This window comes from Eretmochelys imbricata, chromosome 7 (assembly GCF_965152235.1).
Source record: "Eretmochelys imbricata isolate rEreImb1 chromosome 7, rEreImb1.hap1, whole genome shotgun sequence".
NCBI lineage: Eukaryota > Metazoa > Chordata > Testudines > Cheloniidae > Eretmochelys > Eretmochelys imbricata.
This window is the reverse complement of record NC_135578.1, coordinates 106,056,094-106,068,151: the sequence shown is the minus strand read 5'-3', so window position 1 is coordinate 106,068,151 and position 12,058 is coordinate 106,056,094. Positions and strand designations below refer to the sequence as shown.

The window sequence follows — 12,058 nt, the reverse complement described above, 5'->3', positions numbered from 1 at the left end:
TGCTCCTTACTACTGTCCAGGCTTCATGAGCCATGGGAGTAAGGGGTAGGCTGGGGTAGGTGCGACCGCATGGTGCTGCTGGCTGGGAGAGCAGCCCAAGGCAGAAGCCTCTAGCTCTCATGATATTCCAGGTGGGACTGAATCTTCATGAGACAAAACTTAAAGAAGAGAATGACCTGGAGTCTCTGGCTCCCATTCGGTGCGCTAAGAGGAGGATGGCCATGTCTGTCCAGGCGCCCCTGATCGACCTCACTGAGGAGGATTCCAAGGAGTCCTCCCAGAGCAGCAGTACCATGTCTTCCAGCAGCACCCAGGAGGACCAGAACGGATCCCCCGAGCTCGTCGCTGGTGGGCAGGAAAGGAGAGTTGCAGGGGAAGCGGTGGAATACCAGGATGGGAAAGCTCACGTGGGGGAAGATCAAGGGCTTCTCCTGGTGGCCTGCAATCATCACGTCCAAATGTCAGGCAATCTCCGGAATGAGCTGGGTGCAATGATTTGGGGATGGGAAGTTCTCCGAGGTTTCAGCAGACAAGCTGGTGGGTCTGATGGCTTTTAGGCAGCATTTCAACCACTCCACGTTTAATAAGCTCGTCTCCTATTGACGAGCCATACACCATGCCCTGGAGGTTGCTAAAAGCCGGGCAGGGAAGACATTCCCAGAACCCCCGGCCAAGCGGCTAAAAACTAACTTCTGCAACAACAGCAAGGAGCCAGTGGAAGAGGACCAAAGCAGAGAGCAAATGGTTTCCAAAGTCACAAACAACAACAGGAGCCTTGAAGACAGTTGTTTATTGTGCGGGAGAAAAAACCCAGCCACATTCCACCCGCTGTTTGAGGGGGGCCTTTGTCAGACTTGCAGAGATTGATTCCTGGAGCTTTTCTACATGTACGATGAGGACAGGTACCAGTCCTAGTGCACTGTCTGCTGCGAAGGCAAGGAGCTGCTGCTGTATAGCAATGCCAGCTGCTGCAGGTGCTTCTGTGTCGAACGCTTGGAGGTCCTGGTAGGGCAAGGTACCTCGGCCAAGGCAAAAGAGCAAGAGCCCTGGAGCTGCTACGTGTGTCAACCACAGAAGTGCTATGGGGTGTTACAGCGCCGACCGGACTGGAATGTATGGCTGCAAGACTTCTTCACCAGCAACAAAGGACAGGAACATGATGCATCTAAAATCTAAAAAGGCCCACACATTTCCCAGAGTCATTACCCTTGATAACAGAACGTCAATGATTGCACTGGCTACTTGGATCACAGCAGCCCCCACAGTAGACTTGCCCACAACAGCAGCGGTGATGGTGAGCTGAGCAGGCTCCATGCTTCTGTGGTATGGCGTCTGCATGGGTAATCCAGGAAAAAAGGCGTGAAATGATTGTCTGCCATTGCTTTCACAGAAGGAGGGGTGACTGATGACATGTACCCAAAACACACCCGTGACAATGTTTTTGCCCAATCAGGCATTGGGAGCTTAACCCAGAATTCCAATGGGCAGCAGAGACTGTGGGAACTGTGGGATAGCTATCCACAGTGCACCGCTCTGTAAGTCGATGCTAGCCATGGTAGTGAGTATGCACTCTGCCGACTTAATGCACTTAGTGGGTACATGACACCCCAAAGGGGTGGCACAGGGAAAGTTAGGACCATGGCTCTGCATCCACACACATTGGACAGCGGAGGGGGCTGGCCGTACAGAGGAGAAAATGCTGCACCCACCCATGAGGGAATGTAGCAGGGCGCACAGTCCCATCTGGACACTGGAGGATCCCCTGGAATGCATGAATTGAAAACAAGGTAATTGTGTTAACATTAAAAATATTGTTTCCTGTGCTTTTTCAAGATACATCACTGAGACTGGTGAATGGACAGGACGGGTGTTCCAGTCGTGTTGAAGTCCATTACAGTGGAAGCTGGGGAACAGTCTGTGATGATGCCTGGGACACAAACGATGCAGAGATTGTATGCAGACAGCTTGGGTGTGGCCAGGCCATGAATGCCCGGTTTGGTGAAGGCTCTGGAAGTGTTCTCCTGGATGAGGTGCAGTGCAGAGGGAATGAATCCTCTCTGTGGCAGTGCTCACACCAGGGTTGGGGCACACATAAATGTGCCCACCATGAGGACGCCAGTGTCATCTGCTCAGGTACTCGATTTCTATTATTTTTTTAACATGAATTGTATTTTAGGAGCATTAAATTCAAACTTTCCAAGTGGGAAACTCATTGTTATAGGGGATCCCAGGGATAACTACAGGCAAGGAAACTCATGGCAACGTGACTCCAATGTGCCCTGGGTACCGTGTTACCAAATAGTCCATACAGAGGCCTGCGAGCTCCACTAATCTCTGCTTCCATAAAATCCTATTTGTTCTGCAGGGTTTGCAGCTGAACCTTTGGTTCTTCTGCAAGGGGAAATTAAATGGCAAGAAATGAAGAGGTACTTTTCCCCTTCCAGATCCTCATCACATTGTTTTCCCCACAGCAGCAAGTGATCTAGCTTACTGCAATAGCACGTCAGATGTAATTTTACTTTACTTTCGCCAGTAACTCCAAGTTTATTCAAACATCTCTTTTGTAAAGTATTGAATTTTGGCTTTTCTTTTCTTTATTTATTTACCAGCTTCTTCCCCTACAACTCAAGTGCCCATTACTACACGTAAGTTTGTATTCCAATTTAAAGAGTGGCCTATTATTGCACAGGCTGTTCTCGATTCCTGTCTCCACTGCTTTACAGAAATTACCTGTATTCCCACAGAAAGAGAAGTTGTCTGCAGAAGTAAAGCCATTTTCCTCTTCTCTGACTTCCTTACTATTTTTACAGTAGACAATTATTTCATAGTTGGCTCCTTTTCCCATCCTTCTGAGCCCTTGTCTATACTGGAGGGGGTAAGTCATTGCCGTAAGCAACTACAAGTGAAAATTCTTAGTTTAGATGAGCTGCACCAGTGCAAGCTGTGCTTTGTACCAAACGGTCTCACTACCAGGTCCTTCTATTTTCTGAGGGAGCCTGGGAGGCCAAGGCTCTCAAGCAGTTTTTCAGTCAGGAGTCCCTTCTTCCAGGGGACAGGGAGCTCTGACTTGCAGTCCTGCTGGCCGGAGCAAGAATCCTCCTTTTTAAGGGTCCACCCATCTTGAGGCCTGACAAGCCTTATAGGTGTGTTGCATTGAGGGTGATTGTGCCCAGAAGACAGCTTTAATTCTTTCCAGATGGGAGGCAGGGATCTGCCCCACTACATCCATACAGAAATTTGTGAGCTCCAGTGATGTCTGCTTCCATAAGACTGGATGCAGACTGCAAGGTTTGGAACTAAGCCTTCAATTTTTCTGCACGGAGGAATGGGCAAATCCTGCTCCTAATGGAAAAATGTGAATTGAACTGTATAAGAGGAAGGTGGTAATTTCCTCCCTCCAGCTCCCCATCCCATTGGTTTCCCCACAACAGCAATGAGCTGTTTCATTGTAATAGCTCATCCCACATATAATTGTACTTTATCTTGTCCAGCAACTGATAACATTTGTGTGTGTGTTGCATAAACTATTTAATGTTGTCTTTCATTTTCTTTCTGTAGTACTAACTCCTCCACCTATCACACAAGAGCCCAGTACCACAAGTAAGTGAGAGAATAGTATTTCTGTTTCCTTGCCTATTTGAAGACAGACTTGTAATTTCACAGTGTGTGTACTTGATTCCTATCTCCAGTGGGTTACGTAAACTTGCCTACACTCCATAGTAAATCCATAGTGCTCTACTCTGGTTTCCTTACTAATCTGACAGTGGGAAATTATTCTGGTGTTGTCTCCTTTTCAAATTCCTCTCAACCCTAATCTATACTGGAGAGATTTCTTTTTAGCTATTCATTTAGCAGCACTGGTACAAATCCCTACTCCGGATGTGCTGCAAAAGTTCAAGTACCACTGAAGACTTTGAGGTGCCTTTCTCACATAGATATATCCAGACTTTCCTTTTGAATGTCTTGCTTATCTTAGGACAGCCTTGGTGTTAGCACTAACTGAGTCTCAGTTAAATTTGTAGTTTAGTATGTATTTTCCCTCTATCTCTCTTTCAGGGATGATGTTCTAGATTATGTCTTTCCTTTCTCCAGTAACTCATAAAGTTCATTTCAATGTCTCTTTAATAAACATGCTACTTTCATGTTGTCATCTTCTTTTTGAATTGCCAGCTGTACTCCCTACCACACAGCAGATGAGTACCACTAGTAAGTCTTTTGTCATTCTTGCCTTACAGAATGTTTTTTTCAACATGTGATCCATGTTTACATGCCTATTTGAAGGGTAGCCCTTAAATTCACAGTGGATTTGCTGAATTTTCATTTCCACTTGAATACATATACACCTGTATTCAATGGATATAGCAGATATCTGCAGAAGCAAATAAAATATTTTAATCTGGCTTTCTTTTCTGTTTGTTCAGCAGAAAATTACTCTGGGGTCAGCTCATTTTCTAGTCCCACTACAAATAATGGTGTGAACACACCTGTGTATGTCCCTGTGTATGGTATCCATGGTACCTTCCCTATCAAATTTAATCATTTTATCTTAAATTAAAAAAAATAGGTACAGAAATTCAGTTTATCAGTGAACTGCTATGCCTACTGAGTGCCAGATTCACTGCCACCAACATGGGCCTTTCAGTTTATACCCATTTGAGTGGAGGGAGGAGGGGTGATTGGCACAGAGAGTGGATACCTTCAGAATTAGTGCATCTCCCCGTTGATCTGTTGGTGTCCTGTCCCCCTGAGCAGGCTCCTGGTGGATCAGTGTTGTGGGGAGTTTGCAACATGACACACATACTGCTGATCAGTTTACCATCACCAGGGAATAACTATGGCCCCAAATGTTATTAGGGAACCACAATCATATTGTATAAATATAATGAGACCACCTAAGCCATTGTAATTAATTAATTAATCTAAGACATTATTTGGACTAGCACTGTAGCCCACTGTGCTTCCTTGCTTCAGCTAAGAAAAGTGTATCTAGTTTACAGATTCCTTGACTATTACTAAACTGTGCCTTCATTTTCTCTCATCTTTGTCAGTCTCTGACCATTACATGGCATCAGGAGCAACGGGTATTTATTAATTCATTTTATTGTAGTTATTTGTTTGCTCCAATGTATTTCCTTTTAAATACTACTAGTGTTCTCAAAGCTGGCTCCACTGACTTACTGTTTGAATGTCCCAGCTGACAAAAATGGATATTAAAGGAAAAAGGCTTTTGTCTGACATTCCCAGAAATCTGCTAAGCTTTAACTTGAGTACAGTTTTGGAGAAGGTGATATGTGTTTTGGCCAAACTATATTAATCACAACAACCTGAGAAGAAAATAAACCATTACATATTTGGAGCCATATGTCATCCTAGAGCCAGATGGAATAAAATAAAAACTCCACCCCCAAACTTTTGTCCATTTTCTGTGCCACACGATACATATTAGAAACAAGGGGTTTCTGACCCTGCTGATGTCAATGGAAGATTTGCCACAGACATCCATGGGGCCAGGATTTCACTGTAAATCTTTAAACTTCAATGTATTCCATACTATGGTACTGGTCATGTTTTCTTTTAGTATTGCATAATAAAAGTCTCATATACCCTGTATCTGCCCCCAAGAGAGCCAGAGACCTCGGTGGATGTATTATGCGTGGATCAATGACAAGATAGAAGCCTAAATCAGAAACATAGTGATGGTTTCCTCTAGTTTTGAAAATTAATTTCCCTGCTTTTCCAAACCACGTCGCTGCCACTGGTGAGCAAAGAGGGCGGGTGTTCAGGTTGCATTGAAGTCCCTTACAATGAAAGCTGGAGAACAATCTGTGATGATGGCTGGGATACAAAAGACACAGATATTGTGTGCAGGCAGCTTGGGTGTGGACTGGTTATTTCAGCCCCAGTTAGTGCCCATTATGGTGAAGGCTCAGGAAGTATCCTCCTGGATGATGTGCAATGCAAGGGAGATGAATCTTTGGTCGTGCATAGACATAACTGTGGCCATCAAGAAAATGCCAGTGTAATATGTTCCGGTACTTCAGCGGGCTTTGTCTCAGACTCTGGGTTAGGTTTCCCTAAGACGTAGATCACTGCAGTGTTTGCTCATTTTTTGAACTAATATGTATTTCCAAGTTCAGTGCACCATTCAGATTATACAACCCACCAAATGCTTAATGTGCTGGGGTCTCCTTGCCCAGTGGGCCACACGTTTTAAAAAGGCATCTTGGTTGTAACTACAAAATATGAGCACTTGTGTGCAAACAGTTAATGGAACATGGAAACTCTTCTCCAGCTGCAAAATAAGTATTTGAGCATGCAACTACCTGTCCATGCAGATATACACAAAGAGCTTAATCTTCTTCCCATTTAAAATAATAGTAATTCCCCTTTTCAATTTCAAGCAGGGATTTTTTTTCATTAGATTAGTCTTTGAAAACTGATGGTAAATGGCAGCTCTATTCATCAGAACATTTTCTATTAATATTTTCAAAATCCTTTTTAATTTAATTGCTTACTCCGTATGTTAATTGATTATGCTATAATCATAATAATAAATAATGCATGAAGCTTCATGAACTATCCTTAATTTTTGCCTTTTGTTATCTTCTTGCATAGCTCCTCCTGATAATACTGAAGCACCCAAGACACCTGGTAATATTTTCTCATCCTTCTTTTACTACTGTACTGCAAGCTTGGATAAGAGAAACTAGTTGGGAAAGCCTGATTAGGCCATTTTATTTGGTGTCTATTGCACCTGTTAGGCATATTTGGACCATCGTGGCTTTTCCTGATGGTCACTCACTGCCTTGGAGGCTGTTGGAGCCCATGAGCGATGGGTGACTTTCCAGTGTGACCCAGTAATACAGTTTTAAAATTCCAAATATTCTGTGGTCCCAGTACTCACTGTGGTACACAGCCCCAGACAATGCAGACTTTAAATGTTGCAGTGTCAGAGACCAACAGTAAGGTGGCAGATATGCTGAACTCCAACAGAAAAGAATCTTCATTGTTAGGGAACTTCAGAGAAGCGTTGTCATGGAGGATGGCCAAGGAGTGGAAAGGGGGTCACAAACCCTCCAGGAACCAATCAAGAAAGGGAGGAAAGTAGGAGAAAAGAGTAAAACGTTTTGAGATCCATCAGAGAAGGAAATGTGATAGACATCTGAAGACAATGGTGAAGCCAAAGAGGGATGCAGATTGTCCCATTAAACTGAGTCACAACATGTTTAAAGCAATGGCTCAAGCTCTACAGATTTTGGTAATAGCATGTTGCTCTAGTAGAAGAGCTGTGTTCTGGCAGCGTGCATGGAGAGAAGGAGCCAGTCTGCACTTGTATATTTTATCATTAAGCTAAGTCTGCATTTATAGAGTGGTCTTCATATGCATTAGTAGGCCAGTTAATTGAACCCCTGTTCACTGCACCTCGCTGGAGCAGGTGTCTGAGCCAAGAATCACAAAATGCAGATCACTGGGTTATTGCTGTGGCCTAACTCTGAGCTCTCCCTGTTAGGCAGCATAAATAACTGTGGAATCAAACTAATTTATGTAACCTCAGTATTAATTCCATAAGGGAGATAGGCTGGGGAAGTGAACTTTCAGTTGTGTCAATCTTAGCAATAAAGAAAGGGCAAATTCATTTTCTCTCCACTCAGCTGTTATTTCCAGGCTAGTTAACATTCTGTGAGGCTAATTGCTTGCCAGTGATGTGAACATAATATATAGTAGCATTTTAATAACTACTGGATTTTTATACATGCTTCAATATTGTTTACTGATATTCAAAATTTCTCATCTAGTGACACTTACATGTCTGCCAGATTACATGCGTGCAGTAATTAGAAGAGCCTATATCAGGTCAAAAGGCTATTTTTCATGGAATGTTCACTTGAATGACCCAGCTTGTAGACCTATGGTTACAAAATCCCATGTTATATTCCATATACCTTATGATGGCTGTGGTACAAAAAGTGAGGTAAGAGTTTACATCTGAAAATACTGTATATCAAAATAACTTGTTAAAATTACTTAGTAATGAAAAGTTGTCAGAATAACTCTGTGCTTTTAAGTTTCAGAGTAGCAGCCGTGTTAGTCTGTAGTCGCAAAAAGAAAAGGAGTACTAGTGGCACCTTAGAGACTAACCAATTTATTTGAGCATAAGCTTTCGTGAGCTATAGCTCATTTCATCGGATGCATTCAGTGGAAAATACAGTGAGGAGATTTATATACACAGAGAACATGAAAAAATGGGTGTTATCATACACACTGTAAGGAGAGTGCTTTTAAGATTCCTAAAAGATTCTCAATGGGAAGAAAACACTGTAATATTTATATCACCATGTAGTTTTGTGAGATCCAACACTTGGGGGATTGATCTGGGGACCTCTGGAGCTGAAAAAACGAGCAGCTACAACTGGAGCTAAAGAGCCAAAGTTCCTTAGCCAGCTTTGTGATAGACATATCCTCTATAAATTAGGCATAGAAGCACCACTAACACACCTACACAGAAATAAGTTTATTGTAAACATAACTCAAAGGAAACATTCAAGGGTCCAGTCCTGATCCAGATGAAATTTGTGGCTAAACTACTGACTTTAGGGGAAGCACACTCAGACTTCCTTTCCCCACATTTTTGCTTTAGGATTTGTTGGGTTCTGGATGGTTTAAGGATTGGGTAGGGTGCTGGCTGCTTATTTTGGACAATTAAAGAGAGAAGGTGGGTGAGATAATATCTTTTATCGGACCAACTTCTGTTGGTGAGAGAGAAAAGCTTTCGAGCCACACAGAGCTCTTCACTGAACTTGGTTCAATAAAAGATATTACTTCACCCACCTTGTCTCTCTAATATTCTGGGACCAACATGACTATAACTACGTTGCATATTTTTGACAATGTCTTTTCCTTTGTTCTGTGGAAGCAGTATGTGTCATGTTCAATAATGCACTTGGGCCTGGACACTTTAGAAATCCTGTTTTCTTGAGTTAAAAGAGAACGAGATGCCTAGCCTTGTGCTGGATTTCTCCCACTGCAGTACCTAGCAAAGAAAATCATGAGATTCACCAAAGTTCCCAAAGGTCCAGTACACAGAGTATCATCTTATGTGCAGCACCATACAACTGCTGGAAGAGTACAGTAGGGCATATAAGAATTCTAGGCACAATGGCTGCCACAGTTCATCAAGAAAATTGTGATCCCATTACAACATACATATAGATACCATGGCTGGCCTATCTTTTGTTAGGTTGTCTGTGAGCTCACACCACTGAGGACCCATATAGCTACTTCCCTATCTACCTTCCTATGCTGACACCAGGTTCAAACCTGCAGACATTAATCATGCAAGATTCCCACTGAGATCATTTGGAGTCCTGTACGTGTAAGATCTGTTGCATTAGGCATCCCACCTCCATTTTTATGTCCAATCAACACAATAGTGGCTTCACACCATGTTGAAGAAAATGGAAACTAAATTATGGCCAAAACATACCAACAGATTAAAACCTCCCACCCTTCTTTGACCTAGAAAGACCAACAGAAGTTACAGATGAGAAATGCATATTAGATCATTCAGTCCATCTCTCGTCCTGGGCACACTTGTCTCCTACAGTATTTTTTCCAGTGTTTTGCCCAGTCTAGTTTAAATATTCCACACAATGGGTCTTCCTTCACAAGACTCAAGAGGCATACCCTAATACATTTTACCATCAAGACATTTTTTCTTGATATTCAGACTAAATTTTCCCTCTGTTAATTCCATGCAAGACCAATGATCTAGCACAGGAGTTCTCAAACTTCATTGCACCGTGACCCCCTTCTGACAACAAAAATTACTACACGACCCCAACATGGGGGAACCAAAGCCTGAGCTCACCTGAACCCCACCATCTTGTGGGGGAGCCCAAGCCTCACTGCCCTGGGCTGGGAGCGGCCAAAGCCCAAGGGCTTCACTCCCAGGCAGCAGGGCCTGTAACCTGAGCCCTACCACCCAGCAAGTCTAACACCAACCCTGGATACCCAATTAAAATGGGGTCATGACCCACTTTGGGGTCCCGACCCACAGTTTGAGAACTGCTGATCTAGCATAAAAGGCCATCTAAAAATATTCAAGCTGAAACCACTTTTTCACCTGTACTCAAACAATTCACTGCTGGCTCATCTGACTTTTGGATAACTTGTAGTGCATTACAGCTATCTAGGTTGTAATATTTCAACAAGACCTTTGAAGCACTGTACTGTGTATTTTATTTAATGTTTTAACAGGTACGTAATGGGACTATCAACTATTCCAACACAGTCAGAGCATCCACTTCTGGTAATTTCATCACCAGGGCAAAGAGTCCTCAGTTACATTTCACCTGCAGAATGGACCAGAGCATGATAGACATCATGCACATAGTTAACGAGTCTGACTCTTTAGAAACTGATGAAACTCAGTATGGATGATTCAATGTGAAACTTTCCTTTTATGAATCACCATCTTTTTCAAGCCCCGTGAATGATTTCCCAAACTTTGTTGGCCTAAACCAGGACTTATACATTCAAGCCACTCTCTACAGCCCTGATCCAAATTTGATGTTGTTTATAGACACATGTGTAGCATCTCCTGATTCCTATGACTTTACAACTGTGAAATACGATTTAATCAAGAGAGGGTAAGGAAAATATTGAACTCACAGTTTAAAATGATTTTTTAAATGTAACTGACCTCATAGGGGACAACAGCAGGGTTTGAACCTCGGCCTCACCGACCTAAAAGCCTCTACCATTTTGAGGTAAAGGAATGTATGTATTAGCTAGCTGCAGTAGCCTTTTGCATAAACCAGCCATTAAAAGGAACAAAGAATCACACTTTTCATAGTGTGGATTACATATAATCCCATGTATGTATTCTGCATATGGAAGGATTTGGAAAGAGAAACTAGTTTAAAATCTCTATAGAAGTTTCCCCTCTCAGTAAAATAAATTGCAGGAATTGTGAAACAAAGGTTTGGGTTTCTCTTCTTTTGTTTTTTATTTTTAGAAAATCCAAATGGGAAATAAAAAATAACATTAGAAAGATAGCAAGGCTCTTTATCCATATTTTTGAAAGATGCTTTCCAAAAGTATTCTTTTAAAATTCCATTGCGTGTTTTCAAAATGTTTTTGCATTTATTTCATTATTTACACTCCATCTCTGTGTATTAGGAATTTCATATTGTAAATGTTTATTAACCTTGTTGTTTCAAATGCATGAAGGAAAGTTCCAGTCAAGTCAACTTATGATGCAACAAAAGTGTTTATTTTTATGTAGCACAAAGTCACATGGCATAATACAATCTCCATATTTTATTATGCTGTGAGAACAGACTAATTTTATGTATTTTTTCCTTTTCTCAGGTGTGTAAAAGATGATACCTACACTACTTACATTTCATCAAACAAAAAAATTGTTCAGTTCCAATTCAAAGCCTTTCAGTTTTTTAATGGATACTCTACAGTTTACCTCCAGTGCAAAGTGGTGGTGTGCAAGGTGTACGATTATTCTTCCCGATGCTATCAGGGCTGTGTAACTAGGAACAAGAGAGAGACAAGTTCTGGCCAGGAAAATGTGACCGTTGTTAGGCCACTTAAGCTGAAGTGAAAGAATCCCAGTAACTCAGATGGGTATATTATCAATTTAACATGATGTTATTTCAATCGCTTTTACCGTCAAAAGGATTGATTCATTGCATGATTTCCTGCTGATGAGCTCTAGAAGCATTTTTACCAGTGTAGCAAATTCCTAACAAACATCCTTGCTTAGTGATGGTATACATCTGAATATTCCTTGCTTAGTGATGGTATACATCTGAATATGTTCCTTATCTGTCTTTACCATTCCCTAATTTCAAATCTGTTACATTTACTTCCTAGACAAATAAAAGCCTATAATTCTCTTCAATAAATAATTTTGGTTATAAAAATATAGGTGAACCAGATTGATTGATTTTCTGATCTAGACTTAGTGACAACAGAATCTTCTTGTGGCTATTCAAATTCCCCCCCCCCCTTTTTTTACATCATACTACCACTGAATAGCATG

The 12,058-nt window shown here is 41.9% G+C and overlaps 1 protein-coding gene across 1 annotated transcript in view; it reads left to right on the top strand.

The window, feature by feature from the left end:
* The window catches only part of DMBT1 (deleted in malignant brain tumors 1), a 135,379-nt gene extending 123,762 nt beyond the window's left edge, over positions 1 to 11,617 (top strand). The window contains 3 exon segments of the mRNA XM_077822858.1: positions 1,834 to 2,030; positions 10,258 to 10,649; positions 11,374 to 11,617. Of these exon segments, the coding sequence (XP_077678984.1) occupies positions 1,834 to 2,030; positions 10,258 to 10,649; positions 11,374 to 11,617 (833 nt within the window).
* Positions 11,618 to 12,058: the final 441 nt, after the last annotated feature.